This window comes from Neovison vison, chromosome 4, assembly GCF_020171115.1.
Source record: "Neovison vison isolate M4711 chromosome 4, ASM_NN_V1, whole genome shotgun sequence".
NCBI classification, from domain to species: domain Eukaryota; kingdom Metazoa; phylum Chordata; class Mammalia; order Carnivora; family Mustelidae; genus Neogale; species Neogale vison.
Window position 1 is genome coordinate 127,041,003 of NC_058094.1, and position 21,718 is coordinate 127,062,720.

General features: G+C 46.6%; 1 protein-coding gene across 2 annotated transcripts in view; it reads right to left on the reverse strand.

Moving 5' to 3' along the window:
* GLI3 (GLI family zinc finger 3) overlaps positions 1–21,718 on the reverse strand; it is a 263,470-nt gene that overhangs the window by 10,249 nt on the left and 231,503 nt on the right. For both annotated transcript variants that reach the window (XM_044245664.1, XM_044245663.1), the window contains exons 11-12: positions 5,004–5,153; positions 3,735–3,899 (exon numbers count right to left, since the gene is read on the reverse strand). In XM_044245664.1, the coding sequence (XP_044101599.1) occupies positions 3,735–3,899; positions 5,004–5,153 (315 nt within the window). The remainder of the gene's footprint in view (positions 1–3,734; positions 3,900–5,003; positions 5,154–21,718) is intronic.

A 21,718-nucleotide genomic window follows, 5' to 3' on the forward strand; every position in this document is an offset into this window, starting at 1 on the left:
ACTGAGTGCTACAGAAAATGATGAAATGTCCTAATGTAGAGAAGACTCCGAAAATTATCCCGAGAGACTTCACCTCCAAATTTGAGATTCTTTTGGGGAGAATTGATTCCCATTAACTATGAATTACTTCTATTCAGGGGCTGCTGTGATTTGCAGCCCATATATAATGAAACAAGCGCATCGACTTCTATGCATTAGGGACAGAAGAATGGATCCAGCCATGAGTGGCCATTACCTTGCAGCGTCTGACATGGGCCCTACGCCTGCTGCCACGCTGCTGGGATAGGCCGCGCCATCCGCAGGCACGCTGGGATGCACAGCGCAGGCGTTGGGGGGCGGGGTGCAGGGGGTGCAGGGGGAGAGCGCCAAGTCAGGCCAGTGTTTCGCATCTGAGCCGCTGCTCTTCCCACAAGTATATGCATGTGTCCACGCTGGGTTAGCCTGGACGTGAGGACACAGCTAGAGGTGGAAGGTCTTTGCGTGTGACCAGTGACTGAAACGCTAGAACTGTCGGCGGGGATAAATGCTGTCAGTCTCCCTGAGTTACCCGTGTCTCCTGTCCCAGATGTTCAACTTTTGCCATGGTCGTTTCCTTTTTGACTCACCCAACGGAAGGGTACTTTGTGAAAGAGACTGCTGCATTTTTTACTTGACTTTGTAGCATTTATCTAACTACAGTTCTCAATGAATGTGTAACGGTCCCCGCTATAGGCAAGACTCTGAGAACATCAAGTTATAAGCTGCAGGATTTAATATCTGGGGTTATAAAAAGTGCAGGAAAAATAAGAAAGCCTGTAATTATCACCAGTCCCAAATATGCATGCCCCCGAAGGGTATGGATGGAGGGCAATCATTTTTCAGTTGGGGTGACTGTGGGAGGCATCGGTTTCTACGTTGTTACATCAGGGTATAACCCCCAGCGTGGGGTCTAAAGGTTAAATGAGACAATGTATGAAATGCTCACCACAATGTGTTTGTTGCACAGAGTGATTAATCAGTGAACAGAACTTTATTACCAGGGGGCTTTGTAGCTGGGTCCTGAAAGAAGACCAAGATTCTGAGGGATAAAAGTGAAGGTAAGTGGATGCAAAATGTAAAGCCAGGGTCTAGAGGCAGGAGTGTTTCATGCCTGTGGGCGAGGCTGTCCAGTTCCATGCATGTCCACAGAGGTAAGAGGTCAAGCTTGGAAGGGCAGGCATGGTCTAGGTGCCAGCAGGTATAGACCCAGAGAGTTTAAACTTTCCCTCTAGGAAAGAGGAAGCCATTGGAACATTCTTGAGAGGGAGACGCACTGAGTCCGAGCTCAAGGATTCTTGCATAGCATGGCTCTGGGGGGACATGAGTTGTGTGGTCTCAAGTCGGGATCCCTAGCAGAGGCCACTGCTGTGGCCCCAAATGGGTGAGGCAGCCTAAGGGTGTAGGGGGAATGCCAGACTGGCTTCCTGAATGGGAAAAATGCCCCTCTTGTTCGAGTTCACAGTATTCTGTTCCATATCTCAACAGCAGAGCATGTGCCCCCTAACTAGCTCTTGATATTTGTTTGGAGCAATGGATGAAAGTACAAATAAGGGAGAGCCAATAAATGAAAGAGAATATCTAGATTTATCGCGGACTGGCTCCTGACACAAATCTAGATTCTAAATTTTGGTGGAAGTGAAGCTGTCCATCATTCCTCTAGAGGGCCAAAGCCTCGTGCGGTCAAGGTGGCTAACTGAGTTTCTATATGCTGCTCAACCCTGGTGAAAGGTATGATCGAACAGTGTTTCGTTTAATCTCATATTGGATAAACGCTCAGACAAAGCTACACTCTTGACCTCCCAGAAGTGGACAAGCTCAACTCTAGTGTATTTAAAAGCAAACAGCTGTGCACATAATTTGAGTCCATAAGAAAGACAAAAAGCTGAGTAAGTGTGTGTATGTGTGCACTGCTAATCCCAAACCCTCCTTTGCCCCAATTTCTCCACAGCAACAGAAGGGAAACTTGGCCTAAAAATCTGTAGGAGTGAATACCTCCGAGATGTCTAGTCTTAATTGTACTTAAATACACGGAGTGCAGTTAAATGTATTAATTCAATTTAATTCTAACTTAATCAAATCCCCGAAAACATTTTATATTGAGATATAATCCACATACCATAAAAAACCCTTTTAAATTGCACAATTCAGTGGCATTTAGTACTTCCACAATCTTATGCAACTGTCTCCACTTATCGGTCAAATTCCAGAATATTTCCAACGTCCCCAGAAGAAATCCTGTATGTATTAGGAGTCACCCTAGTCCCTTCCCTCAGCCTCTGGCAAACTGCTAATCTGTTTTCCATCTCTATGGCTTCACCTAGACTCCCTAAAACTTTGCACCAAACAAGAACAGCAGATTACACTGTAACCACTGCACATAGTACAGGCATTTTTGACATTAAAAAATGGAGATAAGGCATCTCCTCTAAAGCCTTCCTGCAACAGCTGATTGATAATAAGAGGTTCCAGATGACGGATGTCTCCTCATTCTTCCACAACCCTTCTAAAAAGTGTCTGTACGTGTGGACCTGCACATGTGAGCTTAAGTGTGACTGTGTTTTTAAGAAAAGCGTGGCTCCTTCCATTAGAGATGTGTTTACTCTGTCCCCGAGAGCCAAAGGGACACTTGGAGAGGACCTTAAAGCCAATGGTCCCTGAGCTGCTAAGCCAGGTCAAATGTGTCTTCTCTCACACATGTCAAGCAAACCGATGACCTCCTTAGCGGGAGCAGAACTATGTCTCACGTTAACACATTCTGGTCAAAAATCCTATTTCTACGCAAAATGCAGGGAGCTTTTTCTGTTCATCTCTGGACTCACTCTAGAGAAGCCTTCACAGAGGAACCTGAACTTTGAGCTCGACCTTCTTCAAAGAGACATTGGAGGCCTGCAGGCAGATGTGCCTTAAAACACAGGCCAAATCATTTGCTATCATCTTCATTCTTCATGCTGTTCTGAACTTCTGGGGGGTAACTGTGAACAGAACAGCTCCCAAGAGCCTTTGGAAATGAGAATGCCTGGAAATCATGTTTGGCCAAGGTCGGTGGCCTGTAAAGGCCTTTTTGGCTAGACTGCATTGGAAGATACCGCCTGGAGAAAGCAAGGAAAGGTGGGCGTCTATCCTGGCTGCTTACCAGGTCATTCTCCGCATGGATTCACGCTATTCCGGGCAGAGCAAGTGGGTGGGATGCCAAAGTGAAATTCTCCTACTGGGGAATGCTCTGGTGGCTCAGTCGGTTAAGCGTCTGCTTTTGGTTCAGGTCATGAACCCAGGGTCCTCGGACTGAGTCCCGCATTGGGGTCCTTGCTTGGCGGGGAGCCTGCTTCTCCCTCTCCCACTCCCCCTGCTTGTGCTCTCTCTCTCTGACAAATAAATAAAATATTTTTTAAAAAATGCTCTTTACTGTTTGACCAGTAGGTGGCAGTTCTGAGCAAGGCGAAACCTGCTTGCCAAGGGTTTGAGGTCCCCCCAGGTCTGCATTGCTCACCAGACCAGGCCCATTTGCAGTCAGCCACAGGGGCGGAGGCCTGACCAGACCAGGCCCATTTGCAGTCAGCCCCAGGCGCGAAGGCTCCAGGCCCTGACCTGCAGCCCAGCGCCCACTTCTGCCAGGAAGGCCAAGAGGAAATGAAACAGAATGGGCCTGGTCTCCATGTGCATTGCCCGCAAGGGCTCTCTGCTACCACCCTGAACAGCGCCTCGTGGGGGAGCCTCACCTCATTGGAATGCGTCCTGTTTTGGTGCTTGGCGCGATCCGAGGCATTCGAGAAAGCCTTGTTGCAGCCTTCATGCTCACAGACGTACGGTTTCTCTCCAGTGTGAGATCTCAAGTGCGTTTTCAAGTTTTCTAGTCTCGAGTAGGCCTTTGTGCAACCTTCAAACTGAGGACAACAGGTAAATCTGCATCACTCCACACAGTATGGGCTTAGGCCTAACACTCCCCCAAAGTTGATGAAAGACTGACATTTCGAGGGTCAGCAGCTTTTCAAAACCAAGGAACAAAAGTCCACTAAACTCTGCATTTACTGGGATTCAGATGGGGCTCAGTGCTGTTGAAGAGACAGCATTTTCAAGGTTACTAAAAAGTCCTGGAGGTTTCTTTCTTTCTTTCTTTTTTTTTTAATAGACCACTCAATGTGGACAATGGGTTTCATTATCTGCTCACTGATCTCCTCAAATTCCCACTGATTTTAGATTCAGCACAAAGTTCACTAATATGGCTTTGGGACCATACAAAGGCATGGAATTTGATCATGTTTGTAAAGAGCCTTTAAGATGTAAAGCGCAGGGCTGAGCAGTGCCCAGTGCTCCTGGAGGCCCCTGTGTGAAAGGAGGCTTAGTCCCAGCCTTCTTGTGTGTCTACACCAGGCCATGGGGACGGACTAGGAAGGCAAAGGAAAACTCTGAAGTCACGTGGGTTCTGTTTTTAAAAGTGAGCTTATGGGTTTCAAGTCAAAGTTGGCACGTCTCTCTGCCCTCCGTGTCTTCCAATGTGACGGGTATTTCTGCTGGGGCAGAAATGCAGGCCACGTGCTCATTCCCAGTGCCCACCAGTGGATCCCAGCTGCCTCCGCCCACCCACAGCTCCACTGTCCAACGTGGTAGCCATGTGCCCCTGGAGGCTGTTTATATCTACATTTTAAAAAATTAAATGAAAGTACAATAATCAATTCCTTGTTTGCTCTGGCCAGGTATCCAAAACCCTCACGGGGCCCACAGGGTCCCCGGCTACCTTATTGGACAGTGCAGGTCAGAGCGCTTCCGCTGTCCCCCAAAGTGTGGTTGTCACGGCTCCTTCTCCACTTCTGTCTTCCCCCCCAATTCCAGAACCCCCTCTCAGACCTCTCTGCATTCATCACAGCGCCTGGCTCCTCCCACCACCTGGCCGCTCCCCGCCCCCTCGGTCCTGCTGGGGAGCCAAACCCCACCCTGACAGGCGCCCCCGCCAGAGGCCCCCACACCCACGGCCCACGCCGTGCACTCACAGTGCATTTGTGAGGCTTCTCCCCCGTGTGCCGCCTCATGTGCACCACCAGCATGTACTGGGCTTTGAAGGGCTTCTGCTCTCTCGAGCAATCCAACCACCGACACACGAACTCCTTCTTCTCGCCATGAATGTGGTCGTTGTTTATATGCTGGGGTGGGGACAAAAGAAAGGGAGAGCGCGTGGGAATGCAGGACTCATTTCTGAAGGCGACAGTAGGGAGGGCAAAAGGCGCCCCAACCCTCAGCCCTAAGGAACGTATGATAACTTGAAATACAGATGGTGGTTTTTAGTTTTATTTATTTTTGTTTTTTTTTATTTTTTTAATTTAAGGTGTCTTAAACAAATTTGCCCTTAGTAATCATGCACCTGTATTTTGTGGTGCTATTTGGAGGCGGCGTGGTGGCCAAGAAGAGGGGAGGCAGGACATGGGGTGAGCCCACGCTCCTCGCTGGGCCTCTGCCTTTTTCACCTTCCCAGTGGGGGTCAAGGTCAACAGAGCACAGGGGAGCTCCCACGCACTCTGGGCCTCCAGTTAGCACTACAGCTGTGATATCAGGAAGGGAACATGCACACGCGTGCACATCCATGTGCCTGCACACACATCGTTCCCTGACAGGAGCAGCAAAAACCGAAGGAAGCACTTTCCTGAACTACACTTTAGCTCCAATCAGTGGGATTTTTGTTTCTCAGATGGTAATCACAGACAAAAGAAACAAATACTGAAGAGGACCAGGAGACCAGCGAAAAGCTTTAGTGTCTGGGTCACAGCCTTCTTGATGTACAAAATACAGGGATGGCTTACCTAGGCTCGAACGTTCTTCCCAGCTTTATAGAACTCTCTTAACTCCATTTCTAAAATGAAGATGAATTTCCCTGAATGCCTCATTCATTCAAAGTTTTAGAACCATTTTTTATATAGTTCCTTGGGTGGGGAGTCATACCTCAACTGTCCTACAACGGAAAGACACAAAGAACCCTAGAGAAACGCCCGAGGAAGAGAGGGTTCTCACCTCGGATCAAATTTAAGTCAATTTCAGTACGATGATTATGTGACTTAAATGTCCATTTAGTTACTAAAGAAGGCAGGGTCCTGGGTGGGTCCTGTTGGTTTTATTCTGTGGTTTCCTTACCCCACATTCTATTTGCCTTAATTTAAGCCTCTTGTAAGCACTTTCTCAAGTGTACGCAGAAACACACCACAGATGAGTCCGTTCGATAAGAGAAAGCCCCCTTTGGGTTCCATGTCCTGTGTGGTCGTGACAGAATGTTTAAAGACTTTCTTGCTCAGGCTCTGGTTCCTGAGTGAGTGGTCTCTGGGGGCCTGCGGGTTGGAGTCTGCCCTCAGCTGGCCTTACCCTGTTCCTCCAGAGGGCGGATAAAATGACCTTTGCTCTGCCTTCTGGACTTGAACACTGGGTGAGGGTGGAGAAAGGCAGTGGCTGTGACCTCCCTGCTCCTTGAGCATCTCTTGCTGATCACACAAATCCATCCCATAAAAACTGCTCTTGGTTCACTCTTCCCCGAGGTACTGGAAATAACCTCCTTGGATTGGAAAGGACACGGAGGAAGAGGAAGGCGCGAGGAGCTGGAAACCAGAGTTAGAACCAGGCTGAGTCTACTAGGGGACAGGACCCACATCTTCTCGTTTCATAGTCTCAGCAAGTGGCCAGGGTCCCTGGTACCTGGTGGGTCCTCAGTACATATTTGCTAATTGGACTGGACTCAGGTGGTAGACCGAACTTTCACTGGACAAAAGGGATTGAACTTGATGCTTCTGCTTGTCTTGACTTTGTTTCATTTCACCTAGTGTCCATACAAGACGATTTAACGTAACGTGTTCTATGACTTTATGACGATACACTATCGAGAACTCAAAAGGATTTGAGTGATACCCAAACATGAACCCCACCTTGCTGGGAACACTGGGTGATCATATTCTTTTTGCTCCGCACACACACTTCCTGAAGAGAGCTGAGTGCTTGTTATCCAATATCCCCAGGTCTCCGAGAGGAGAAGGAGCGATTCCCCAAGTAGGAGCTAGAATTTCTAATTTTCTGAGTGGATGTTGCATTGAGCAGAGTCTCACATTTTCTAGAAACACTTTTTTTTTTTTCTCATTGATGAATAAATGCTTACTGCACAGTATGTGATGGCAACACTCCATTCAGTATTTACTGAAATACTGAATAATAAACAGTATTTACTCTGTTCAGCGTTATACCGAGATCCTCTCCACTCCAAGCCCCGTGCTGTGGAACCAGCCGGACATGCTTCCTGCCCTAAGGAATGGACAATCTACCAATAATGCCTGAAATGACTATACAATTCCAGTTGTGATCAGTGTTGTGAAAGGAAGAGGGTTTTCTAAAAATAATGAACAGGGGGTCTCAAATCCATGTGTAGGGTCAACTTCTTCAATGAAGGAGCATTCATGGTAGGACCTGAGCGACACGTGGAGAACCACCAAGTGTGCAGATAAGAGAGGTTGTGTGGAGAATGGGTCCCCGTGGCCAAAAAGCTAGACCCATGGGACAGAACCCGCTGCCTTTGAGGAACAGGATGAGGAACTCACGCGGAAGGGAAGGAGCACGAAGAGGGTAGATGGGTCAGGCAGACACAGGAGGCGTCCAGCAAGGAGCTGACAAGAGAGCCAGAACTGAAAGACCCCATTTCCTATTTGTATACCTCATCAGTGCTCACTGACCTTGGCCTCTGGGACAATGTCTGAAAATTCCAGGGCCAGGCATGCCATGTCGATCAGCCAGCTGATCTCCCATGGGGAGAGACGCAGAAGAACCTGGGCTAGCCAGGAGGACCAGCCTCGCTTCCAGAAAGGTTAGTATGGGGGGGGGGGGCGTCTTCCCTCTTGACCCCCATACAGCAGACCACAGTTCCATCTAATAGGCTTTTGTAATTCTCTGAAACTGCACTTGAGTACAAAGTTGGATTGAGACCACGAGTTATTTTTTTTGAAATGACATTCTACCCCCTCGGCCGGCGGGAACCAGGTCCAAGGGCTGAGCACAAGATGTAATCCATTATTCTAAAGAAACACGAAAACGTCCCTCTGCCTACTCGGGTAGTTCAAATGCACCATAGGCTCGATGCAGTTCCTGACGCTGGATTGCAAGAGAAAATTAAAATTCTAAGAAATAGATTGTATCTGTCCTTGTGTCCTAAACGTTTACGCCTCCCAGACCGAGTTCTGATGAGCTCTGCATCTCGGCACAGGGCAGTTCTCCTACTCGAAACTTAATTTTCTCATCTGTTAAATCCCAGTGATCAACTAGATCAGGTATCAGCAAACCTTTTCTGTAAAAAGCCAGACAGGAACTATTTTAGGCTCTGCTGGCCAGAAGGTCGTAGGTACTCAAACTTGGCCTCCATTTTAGGCAAACAGTCATAGACCACGTGTAAATGAATGGGTGCTGCTGTTTATCTTTGAGGCTGAACATTTCACATGTCAAGAAATAGTCTTAAGATTTTTTTTTCTTCCCCAACCATTTCAAACTGTAGAAACCATTTCTTCACTCAGGGGCTGTGCAAAGGCAAGCAGGAGTCCAGAGCTGGCCTGTGGGCCATCAGTTTGCTCACCCCTGACTAAGTGATTTCGCTTTCCTTCTTAGGCTGCAGAGCCCCTGACCTTCTTGGTCAGGCTGGTCAAGCCTGAGGAAGTTAAATTAGAGAGGGAGGTTTCAGCACCGGGGAAAAGACAAAAACCATAGAAGGAAGAAAAGTCGGGATCCTGGCTAAATAAGGGGAGGGAGGGAGGCCAGACAGAGCCCCCTGCCCCTGCAGTGTGCTTCTAGGACCCAGTGGTGGGTCGTGCTCCCCCTGAGTCCCAGGTAACTAAGAAGACAGACACGCAGTGAATTCTCAGCATTCCACCAACAGAGTTCTCCCGCGTGAAGCTAGCCTGAAATTCAATGGGCGTGTGTTTATTTGTGGTTTCACTGAACATTTGACTCCCTAGCAGTGAAAACGTTAATCAAATATATAAATAATTTAATTGGAGGGAAAATAATGCATGATTAAAGTCCAAACTAATCCAACACAAAGATATGCAATTTGCCAGCGGCCCGAGCTCCAGAAAGAGATAGATGGTGCAAATTACAGTGCGGCCAGCCAGCCCACTCCGCGGGGCTCTCCGAACTCTCCCCCCTAAACAAACGGGGCAGGGACGCCAGGACCGCACCGCTCCCTCAGAAAGGCCGAGTCCCCCCGCACAGCTGCTCCATGATTTCCTCCTGCAAGCAGGACTGAAAGCATCTGCCTCGGGAAACTCATGGCTCATGGAGCAAATACAATCTCTCAGGTGCCCACAGCAAACCAACAAAGTCGCTGTGTCCCCAGCGGGATGGGTCTGCAGCCAGGTGAGCCAGGACCCTGCATTCCCATCCTTCTGCTCTCTGAGGCGCCCCATGGGCAGAAGGGGTGAGGAGAGGTCTGTCTGCTGGCCTTGCCACAACTGTGGGAAGACCTAAGGGAAAATGGGGGAAAGGCAGGTTTCTGTCACCACCACCATGGAAGAAGCAATGGCTTTCGCTAAGCGAATCAGAATCCTTTCTTCTTATGTCCTTAACTGCTAACCTTTGGATGAAGTACACATGTGCAGTCCATCAGCCCCGGATGTCGGTGGCTCTCCAAGTAAAGCTGCTGTTCAAGCACCCTCATGTCACCCTTGCCTTCGGGCAGATTCCTTGCCGATTCCCACTCAGAAAGTACAAGTTTTCACGATGTGGAAGCACCCTCCATTGGGGCAAGTTCCTCAGAGGAGAAGCGACAGTAGGGCTCCAGGGGTGTGTGGAAGCCCTGCACATATGTCCCCGTGCAAACTGGGCTCGAGGGGAGCGTGGAAGCCCTGCACGTACATCCCTGTGCAAACTCAACTAGAGGGGAGTGTGGGAGTCTTGCACATACATCCCCATGCAAATGGGGTTCGAGGGGAGCGTGGGAGCCTTACGCATACATCCCCATGCAAACTGGGCTCAAGGGAAGCATGGAAGCCTCGCACATACATCCCCGTGCAAACTCAGCTCAAAGGCAGCACACCAGTCACTAGACAAACACCTTGATGATCAAAGTCAGTTCACTCCCCAAATCAGACAGCAACCTTCCAGGCAGAAGGTACATTCCTCCCGCTGCTGTAATGAAACTTCTACTGTCAAGCACACCTAAAACCAGGGAAGGCGGGACACGTAAAACTTCAGACTCAGCCCTCGCCACGATCTCCTCATGACTCCTCTGGGCAAGGCGTCACACACCCATCTTGCTGTCAGTTCCCACTGTTTCTCAGACAACACAGAGTTTTGTCACCCATATAAAAGGTTTCTACAAAGCACCCTGACAAGTTTTTCGCGGCGGGAGGTCCACAGACCGTGGTCTTCAGTGGCACGGTGCTCAAGGACCTATGATCTGTCTCGGCACAAACACCCATGTGCGTATGTGCACGCAAACACACACGTGTCCGCACACGTACTACTGTTTGACAGAAAAGGAAGCAGACTGGGAGAGGAGTGTATTTCATACATGAATGCTTGAGACACTGAACCTGCATTATGGGCGTGAAGCCTACAGATGGTCGTTGGATCCTCGGTTTTATTTCTGCTTCATCCCTTCGCTACCTTTCTTTGTATCTTAACCCACAAACACGCTGCTATTTGATGCCGTGATTTTATTTTAAAACTGAAGGAAATCAAGCCGAAACCTTGCCTTCTCAAGAACTTGCAACACTTGATGCTTTCTAAATCTTTTCACACTGCTGCCAGCTGAGCTCAGAAACCAGGCTCGAGTCCGTGAATATGTTTTGTAGAATTCAATAATTTATAACTTTTAAGGACGGGCTGAGAGTGTATGTTGAGAAAACCTCCTATTGTGACAGTGGATAGGATACAACCGAGTAAACAGTTTTAAGTAAGCTCAATTTTCAGTTTGCTCCCTGATGTCATATTATCTGTTTACTGCAGTTGACCCTTGAACAACACCGGAGCTGGGATGCCGACACCCTGCACACCAAGAAATGTGCAAGCAAGTTTGACTCCTCATAAACTTAACTATTAACCTACCATGGACCAGAAGCCTTACTGATAATAGTAATAGCCAATCAGCACATATTTTGTATCTTATGTGTACTGTATACTGTGTTCTTACAATAGAGTTAGCTGGAAAAAAAGAAAATCATAAGGAAGAGGGTGCCGGGGGTGCTCAGTAGGTCAAACCTCTGCCTTTGGCTCAGGTCATGATCCCAGGGTCCTGGGATCGAGTCCTGCATTGGGCTCCCTGCTCAGCCTGCTTCTCCCTCTGCCTTTCATCCTGTTGTTCTCTCTCTCAAATAAATAAATAAATAAATAAATCCTTTAGAAAAAGAAAATCATAAGGAAAACACATTTACAGTGTTCTGCTGTATTTATGGAAAACAATCCACATACAGGTGGACCCATGTAGTTCTAACCCATGTTGTTCAAGAGTCGCCTGTACTATCTCTTAGTAGTCCAGAGAGAGTTCTGCAAAACAGAAAGAGGAAAAATAATTTATAAGGGATTAAAGTTTCATATGTACATTAAAGCTGATTTGAGAGAGAAACTGACATCGTTTGCCTATAAGAAACTACGCAAGAATCCTTCCAAACTTTCCATCCGAGAGGAGGCCTACTGTTTCTTTTAGTATGTATGTATTTGAGAGAGAGAATGAGAAAGAGAGAGCCTGAGAGGGGGAGGGTCAAAGGGAGAAGCAGGTGCCCTGCTGAGCCGGGAGCCCGATGTGGGACTCGATCCTAGGACTCTGAGATAACCACCTGAGCCACAACCGCCGACGCTTAACTGACGGAGCCACCCAGGCCGCCCAGCATGTGCCTTCTTGTTGTGGGTATTTAATTCATGTGCCATTTCTGAAAAGTTGTACAAGTTTCGTGACACAGATTCTATTAGGGCACACCATGTTTGAATTCCTAACCGCTTCACCAGGTAGAAGCAGGAAAAAGCAGCAACCACAGACGATCAGGGCTGAAACTGGCCTTTTCTCTCTAATAGGTACTTGAATTTTAGATAAATAAAATAACTGAAAGGGTTTTCTTGGCACCATCAACGTCCCAACGGTGTTTACAATGTGACACTTGCTGTGGGAAAGATCTCCTTAAAGACTCCCCAACACAACTGCGTGAATCTCTCTGGCTTATAAAATATCCAGGCACCACCTTTCCTTCAGTTTTCCGATTCAGCGAAAAAAAATCACACAGGAAAATATCAAAAGGACTCCAGACTTGGAGTACAAAACATCATTTTCTTCATAAAAATAAAATATTTTCTTCTTTCTGGTCTGTGAAAATTAAGAATTCGGCGGACACAAAGAGCAAAAATCTGCTTCCTGGGTCAGAAGGAATAAATAAATAGATCCCTCTAGCAGGGAATCAGATTTTTGTGTCTAGGTACAAATCGACAAAACTACTTCCTTTCACGGGTAAGAAAGACAAAGTTCTCTGAGAAGGTAACTGTGGGAACAGAGGGCTTCATAGTTTGGATTTATTTATTTATTTATTTATTTTTAAAGATTTTATTTATTTATCACAAGTAGGCAGAGAGGCAGGCAGAGAGAGATGAGGACGCAGGCTTCCTGCTGAGCAGAGATCCCAGGACCCTGGGATCATGACCTGAGCCAAAGGGAGAGGCTTTAACCCACTGAGCCACCCAGGTGCCCCCATGGTTTGGATTTAGACAATGGATACTACATCAGCCTTGCCCCACCCCCCATAGGCTGACCACAGCGGGTTCCATGGAAAAAGGCAGCCACCAAAGGATACAAATTGTGTGATTCCATTTATACTAAGGCCCCCCGTAGGCAAGTCTAGATAAGGAGGTAGACTAGACTAGACTAGTGGTTCCCTGGGTCTGAGAAGAGTCTGGTAGGCGGGCTTTCTTTTGGGGGCAGTGAAGATGTTGTAAATTTGCTTGAAGAGATTATTGCACAGCTCTGTGTAGACACAGAGGGTAGACTTTAAATGGGTGAATCACATGAGTTTCTGAGGTATGACGGTTATAGTGATTGCGTCACACGTGGTATCTAGATTATATGTCAGTAAGGATTTTCCCCCTCTCCCACCCCCTCCCCCCCTCCAAAAAAGAAAGAACCATGGAAGTGTACATCTGACCCTTGAACAACACGGGTTTGAACTGCATGGGTCCACTTATCTGCAGGTTTTTTTTTTTTACAGTACATTATTATAAATGTGTTTTCTCTCCCTATGACTTTCTTTATAACATTTTTCCCTGGCTTATTTTGTTGTGAGAATACAGTAAATAATACATATACAACATATGTCCTCATCAATTATTTACATTATTGGTAAGCGTTCTGGTCAATAGTAGGCTTTAGTTTTTAGTTTTGGAGGAACCAGAAGTTATACACAGATTTTCCACCACATGGAAGGTCAGTGCTCCAAATCCCTGTGTTGTTCAAGGGTTAACGTATTTGGTGATGGGTTTTGGTGACAGAGGGAAGAGTGGCGGGGGAGACAGGAAAAGTGGATGAAGAACAGGGAACAGCCAGGTTCTTTTCCCTGTGTCCAACCCTCAGACAGAGGTCAGCCCTAGCCAATGGTTTCTCATGAAAACACCTTAATCACAACTTCTACTATAGAATGAACACACACACACACACACACACACACGATCTACATACAGATTGAGTTAAAACAAAAAAACATACTTCTATGACACAATATTTCCTAGTGGATTTGACCCTGGACTCAGAGTGAACAAGCCTGATAATATCGCCTAGATGACAATTTCTCCTTCTATCCCTTCCTCATCCTTCAAGTTATAGAGATGAGTGGGAAGATGGACAACCCTGAACTTTGTGCAGAGTTGAAAACAAAGCTAAAACACCATATGCTCCTACTAGTTCAAGGGCGTGAATGTGAAACTGCATGATTTGAAAAAACTGGCATTTTCTCAGACGTGATGGAGTCTAAAATTTACTAAAACCTCATAGAAAATTCAAGTACAGTTAATTCAGAATTTCTGTAGTTTTGGTTTTTTTGTTACCTTGAATTATGAAATTACTATGCATAAGGATCTAATTTGTGATATAATTTTTTTAAAGATTTTATTTATTTGATAGAAAGAGACACTGAACTCACAAGTACAGGGAGGGACAGAAGGAGAAGGAGAAGCAGCCTTCCCACTGAGTAGGGAGCCTGATGCAGGGGTTCGATCCCAGGGTCCTGGGGTCATGATCTGAGTCGGAGCAGACATTTAACAACTGAGCCCCCGAGGCGTCCCTGGTTTGTAGCAGGATTGACCTAGCCTGCATCTCCTCCCCCGCAGAAGCACATGTGGTACTCATTCCAAATCACGTACACACAGGAACAGTGTATTGACTAATGTTAAGAAGACCTCAAACCTCAGGAAATGTTAGTTTTTGAGAATTTTTAAAAAGCAAAATGGAACCATTAATATGGATTAATTTACTTACAATACTTCGGTAAAAAGAAAACACCCTCATTCTTGAAAGTAGGTTAAGGTCCTCTCATTCTTTTTAAGAAGAGTAAAAATTCTCTTTCTCTTGCAGTTTTGTTCTGACTTCTAAATTATTTTACAAAACATCATTGTAACACTTCTCTTTTAAGAAGGATCTCTTACAGTTCAATAAGGTGTGTTTTGTTAAAAACAAAACAAAACAAAACAAACTTCTGAGAGCTTCTTTTTGGAAGGGCCAGCATTTATAGCCCACTGAGATTTTAAAAAGAGAGAAAAAAGTGGTTTCATTACATCTTCCAAGCAATCTAAGACTGTTTACATCCCTTCTACAAATTACTGGGCTCGTCTTACTTTTTATCTTATTTTCTTAAGTACCAACTTTTGTTTCAGTCAAAATAACAATAAAAACACAAACTCTTCTTAAATCAGCAAAAACAAAGATAGATAGCAAGGAAGGATTTCGTAGCATCCGTTCTGGAAAGAAGCAGCATGCTAACTGCCGACAGGCAAGGTAATCTTAGCTGTCTCATCACAGGATGAACCAGTTTGGAAAACAAAATCTCCAAAACGTTTTCTTTTCCGTCTTTTGGCAATGAGCCGTTCACCAAATACAGAGAGCGCCAAGGTTTCTGATCACACCACTAGCTCCAAAGACACAGAGAGAGCTCCCTGTTCCTCAACTGGGAAAAATAGCAAGGCCAGAGAGCCCAGCATGGATGGCCACCAGAAGCAAGCTCTCCCAGGACCCAGATGAATTAGTCACTCAGAGGAATGGATCATTTCTACGAGTCGAGGGTGTCTAGAAAACATTACCATTCCCAGCAATGGCACAGATCTTCAAATTAAAGATTTCAGAAGCCGAACTGTGTCCCAGAGGATTAAGATCTTCCCACCTTGTGGGCTTGGATGTCTGCCACGAAGAGGAAAGAAGGTTAATGGGGAGTTTCTCTGTAGAATTCCTGCTGGTATGCATAGAGCAGTCGTGCTCTCCAATCCATTGTCAGAACAGGTCTTTCTTTTGTTAAAAAACTTGAAAAGGTAGGTTGGCTTGGAACAATAATATAAATACAATTATAACAGGACCCCTTGAACTTCGAATTGTAAGGTGTTTAATGCACACACACACACAACTACTCTAAATACAACAAGGGAGGTTGAATTTTAAACTCTCCCTGAATGCAAAGGTAGGTGTAAATGTTTTCTGATACTAAAACTTCCATTATCTAGAAATATACAAAATTTTGGCCTTTAATTACTCCTTAACTTTTATCATCTTGGCAATCTCCAAGGAACTGAACGTGCAGGCACTGCTCTTTGCAAAGAACCTGAATATAGGGGCGCCTGGGTGGCGCCTGGGGTGCCCTACTCAGTGGAGATCCTATGTGTCCCTCTCCCTCTTCCTGCTGCTCTGCCTACTTGTACTTTCTCTATCTCTCTGTCAAATAAATTAAATCTAAATAAATACATAAATAAATAAATAACAAAACAAACAAACAAAAAAAAAAAAACGAACAAAAAACAAATACCTGAATCTATAATGTGGTTACGAGAAAATTTGAAATTCAAGAACAACATAAACAGAGATGAGGGACAGATGCGATCTGAGTTGAATGGGTGGGCTCTGTCCTCAACGCCCTCATAAAAGCAACCTTGATCCACCCACGTTCCTGAAGGCTGATTCGGAACAATCAGCCTTTAAGTCTGCAGATGGGCTTGTAAGTCTTTAAATTATAATTTTTGATGACTAAAAGACTTGTTAAAATAATAACAGATAAAATAAACTGTATTTGAATTTCAAATGAGAGTTTATTTTTCATATTTGGAGAAAAGTCAAGAGTCTTTTTCCTGGAATCCTTTGAAGATATGAGGCAGCAGACCAATCCTCGTTCCCGAGGGCTTCTGCCCATTATATTGCTACGGGAGGTTCCTGCCTGGAAAGCGCAAGGGAAGGAGTCTTCCGTCAGAGTCACAAGGAGGTTAGGTGAGTGTGTGCATATGTGTGTAAATAAGGGTCTGGGGCCGTCAATGACGCAAACCCAGGCAAATCTCAAGGGCTATCGGAAGAAAGCAAGAAGGCAGGCAAGCAGGCAAAATTATCCCCTTGGAAGTCTGCCCACACGTCCCCGCTGAGCTGACTCATTCATTCACTATTAACTCAATGCTTATTTATGATATCACGGTTACTGTGCTGAACTCTGAAGAGGAAAGACTGAGTAAGACAAGGCCACTGGATGCCATCCAAATCTGGTTGTAGGAATGCAGAAAGGGGTACTGTTGAAAAATCGGCTTTAACATCATGGACACTTCCACAATGAAAAAAAGCAAGCTACCCCTGCAAAATGCATGACTTTCTGCCTTCCCTCACAGCCCCGTGTCACAGAAAACTAGCAGCCCATGCCCAGGGCTTTCCCAGTTTTGCCTCCCTAAAACAGGAGAAGAAGCCCTAGGACATCTCCACTGTAACGAGCTTTTCAACATGTGGAACTATTCTGCCACTCTTCAATGAGCTCATTCATACGGCAAGTCCCCCTTCGGAAGACCTTCATCCCTTATGGCCGACACATGTAAGAACGTGAAAATAAAATATCCTGTGCGACATGGGCACACACTAATTATTCCACATGTAGGTGACAATTTTCTTTACCAAGTTAGTATCAAGGCAAAGAGGTTAGAGAAAAACAACAACAACAACATTGGTTCAGACATCAGGAAAAAGAAATTCATTCGTCTTTGTGGGTGGCAAAAGGAATATGAGTAAGGCATGGGCCCTGGGTCTGAGAAGATGAAATTTTACTATTTTATTTATTTTTAGGATTTCTTAATTTATTCATTAGTGAGAGAGAGAGCACAAGCAAGCAGAGGAGCAGAGGCAGGGAGAAGCTCCCGCTGAGCAGGGAGCCCGGTGAGGGGCTCGATCCCAGGACCCTGGGGTTATGACCTGAGCTGAAGGCAGAGGCTTAACCCACTGAGCCACCCAGGTGCCTCAAAGATGCTATTTTAAATAGGGTGAATGGGAAACAAGTAGTTTCAAGAAAATGGGATAGGTGAGAAAGTGAAGTCAGGGAAGGCTTCACAAGCAGGTAAATGAGTTGAATCCAGAATAAAGAGAGGGAACTTAGCTCAGAGGAAAGTGCGTCCCAGAGGAGGGATGCGAGCTACCGAGGTCCGGCGTCAAGGAAGAGCGTGACGTGTTGGCAAATGTCCCCCTTATGGGACGAGGACGCGTGTGTGCACGTACATATCACAGGAGGGGTGAATGAGGGAGCAGGACGATGCGCTGCCGGCCGGAGCGAAACCACGAGGGGTGCCAAGTGATCGAAGGCACCTACGCCATACCCTGGGCAACCCACCAAGGGCTCGACAGAGCCGATTCCAGATAACCTGTGAGTTGCAAATCAAAGAGAGGAGGAGGGGTGCCGGGGTAGCTCAGTGGGTTAAAGCCTCTGCCATCGGCTCAGGTCATGATCCCAGGGTCCTCGGATCGAGCCCCGCATCGGGCTCTCTGCTCAGCGGGGAGCCTGCTTCCTCCTCTCTCTCTGCTTGCCTTTCTGCCTACTTGTGATCTCTGTCAAATAAATAAAATCCAAAAAAAAAAAAAAGAGAGAGAGAGACAGAGAGGAGTAACAGGTGATACCAATGTTTCTAGCTAGAAAGACTCTGCATTTGTGAGACGGGGTGTCTGGGACACAGCATTTTGGTCGTGCCCCCAGGACATCGCCATAAGGGGCTCCCACAGAAGACCCACGTGAAGATTTAAGGATCTAAGAAAGGTTGTAGCTCAAGGAGGAAGGCGGAGCCCTTCCCTACCCCGCGTTATATCCTCGGTGAGCCCCCCACAGAACTTTCAGGACTTTGCAAGGACCAATTTGCAAAGCCCAACCCACGGAGACTGCATAGAGGAAGAAGGGAAGCCACTGCGGATAATGCTGGGAAACCCGTGTTTGGGAGATGGGGAGGGAGACAAGGTGGGGAGAGACAGAGCAGATGGCACGCGGGGTGGGGGAGGGGTTGGGGCGCAGGAGTGTATCTGGAGGGCCCCTGGCATAAGCTGAGATGATGAAGGGGGACTCTACCGGTGACAGCTCCCCAGTTGTAGTAAGTTCGGGGAGATCAGACGGGGAAGAGAGCGACATATGGAAGGCGACCTTCAGCAGGGCAGTCTGGCCGACTCCCAAGTGTGTTCCATCGGGATAGGCTCCTGGCCGGTTTAAACCCTCTGTGACTACCCCCAAGCCATCCTTCCAGTCTATTCTGTGTCACACAGCCTCCCGTCGAGGAGACCTGCAGGGCTGGAAGCAAAGACAGCTTTCAGCATTTTGTGCCCAACTGTCCCCTAAGATGGGATGGAAGCAGGGGGCACCCCAGGACCACGGAGACCAGGCGTGGCAGGGAGTGGGTGGGGGCACCGTGACCTGGTACACGCAGAGCCAGTGCCGTGAAGGCAAAGGTCACTCCGGGCCGAACGCCGCGGATGTGGAGCTGGAGATGCCTGACTTTCACCTGGGCTGGGGTCACGGTGCCAGGATTCTTGGCCCTCCTCCAAGTCCTCCTTCCAGCGTCACCTCCTTAATGAGACTGCTCACCCCATTTACAGTACCACGTCCTCACCCTTGGACTCTCCAGCCCCTGGCCCTGGCGCTCCATTGTCCCCTCGGCCCTCCTCACCTCGAACACACTATCCTGTCTGTACAGACCGTTTCTGATTTATCGCCTGCTGCCCTGTGAGAATGTAAATTCTACATAGGCAGAGATTTTTATTGATTTCATTCACTGATGTTTTCCAAGTGCCTGGAACAGTGCCCAGCACATAGTAAATGCTCAATAAATATTTGTTGGAGGCATGTGTTGTTGGCAAGACCACGCTGAGAACGGACGCAGCCCCAGGTCTCAGCATTACCCCCAGTGGGCCGCCTTTGGTCTGTGCTTGGAGAACCAGAAGCCACAGGAAACAGAAGCAATTTCCTGTGATTCTTCTACTCTCGGTGATCGGATAAACCTCAGCCTCTCATATGCCTTCAGGGCCCACCAAACAGACCCCCCTACCCCTGCCTTTTTTTTTTTTTAAGTGTTTTTTTTTTTTTTACAGATACCGAGAGAGACAGAGAGGGAACACAAGCAGGGGAAGTAGGAGAGGGAGAAGCAGGGGCTCAATACCAGGACCCCAGGATCATGACCTGAGGCGAAAGCAGATGCTTAACGACTGAGCCACCCAGACGGCCCAGAGCCCCCTTTTATACTGTGACGATAGAGTGAGGTTCTGAGCTAGTAGTGACATAATTCAGAGTTATCTGAGTTGGTTCCTATACATTGTTAATGAAAAGGAATTCTGCGGTCTCTTTTGCCAGCCATCACCATGTTGATACCGGTCTGCGGCGAGGGCTCTGTCCTCCGAGCGCTGGTCCTCACCGTGAATGCGACATTCCATGGGCTGCGGAAGGCGCGGAATCTTAGGTTTTACCGTAGGTTTCTCTTGAAATAATCCAGTAATGCCGCAGATGGTGAGGAAAAAAAGGCCAAGTTACCCTTGTGATCAGGCTATACACTGGAATTCTGTCCCTAGCTATTGTTTTTGTCACTCGTTTATACAGAGTTTTCTTCCTAAAGCAGCGCTGCTAGGTAGTAGAAGACGGAAGAGCAGATTTTGTCCTTACTCTGCTTGTGTGTATCTTGGTAATGTCATGGAAATCGGCCCATACCAGGACGAAAGTGTGGGGAAAGGCAGCGAGGAGGAAGTAAGCTTGCTCATATCTTGTTTCGATTGGAGAAATAAAGAAGGACAACACAGGTTTGAACTTGCAACTTAAAAAAAAAAAAAAAAAGTGTGTGTGTGTGTGTGTGTGTGTGTGTGTGTAATGACCTGTGGTCCTTCCAAAAGAGAAGTGGGAAGCCAGCCTGCCTTGTGCTGAACACCGCCCTTTTCATGGCGAAATCTCTCCTGGGGGTGGTGACTTTCCTAGAATTTCAGCCATTCCTGCACTTTTTTTTTTTTTTTTTTTTTTGTCCTTTTGCCTTTTACCTCCCTAGTAAAGCAAAAATTTCACTTCTCAAGAAGGGCTAATTTATTCCTAAAAATATGCTTTTAATTTGGGGACTTGATTCTATAAAACATATTTTCATAAGCACATTTCCCTAGGAACAATGTGGCCAGTATGTATTGTGTAATTGTGCAACTTTAAAAAAGTTTCTTGTGAGCCTTTAAGCGTACGCCTTCAACTTATAGGTGGCTTTCCTAATTGCCTCCACATTGCATAAGAACAGAATATTAATACAGCGTGATTATAATAGCGCAGAAATGGGTTAAAAGGTTATGAATTTTAACACTCTGTAGGGGAAAAATAGTGAATGCGCTTGCCTAAAAAAACCCAGAGACTGAAGCTAATTGAAACTCAATGTTGGGTCTGCATTTTGTCACCCGGTTATTTAAAGTAGAAGCGCCCTATTTGTCATCTTATCTAAATTACCTGCAAAGTGACTTCCACGCATTTAATTTCTCAGGTAACTCAAGCACAACAATGAGTATCACCAGAATGTTTTAGGAAGGAGTCAAGTAGGGCGCCGGGGTTCCAGGCCATTCTCTTCAAGGCCCTTCCCATGAACCGATATAAATGCATTGTATAAGGCCATGGGAAGGGAGGGCCAGCGTTATGATCATTCTGTCTTTGTCTTCTCCTGCCCTCTGTTTCTAGGGATGGGTCAGGCATGCTCTGTGCACTGCACGCTGGGTCATGCCCCACCCCCCGTGCCAGGCCCGCTTGGCCAACGTCTTTCCATGTGGTTAATTCTCTCTTATCCTTCATCTCCTACAGGAGGATGTTCCTGATGCTCAGAGAGGTTCAGAAACTGATCTACTTGAGCACCCCAAGTTTGTGGAAGAGATCAGAACAGAATCCAGGGCAAGACTTCTCACCCACACACAGAGGGGACTGAGCAGAAACAGTGGTAAACTCAAGGTCAGGGTCAAGAAAGAGTGATCTGTCAGAAATAGCAAGCCAAAGGGCTCACCAGAAGGGGAAATTTTTTAAAAAATTAAATGCTATGGAAAGTGCACGGTCAAGAGAGGATGGAGATGTAGACTTCACTATAGCTATGGTATGATTTTCATTTAATCTAAACACAGGAGACTACACATTGAATGCAGGCACCCGCGTGTGTACACATACACACACACACTGTATGCTTAGATTCTGTATGAATTTCAAGATCCTAGACTCTGGGGTACTATCAAAATCAATAACCAACA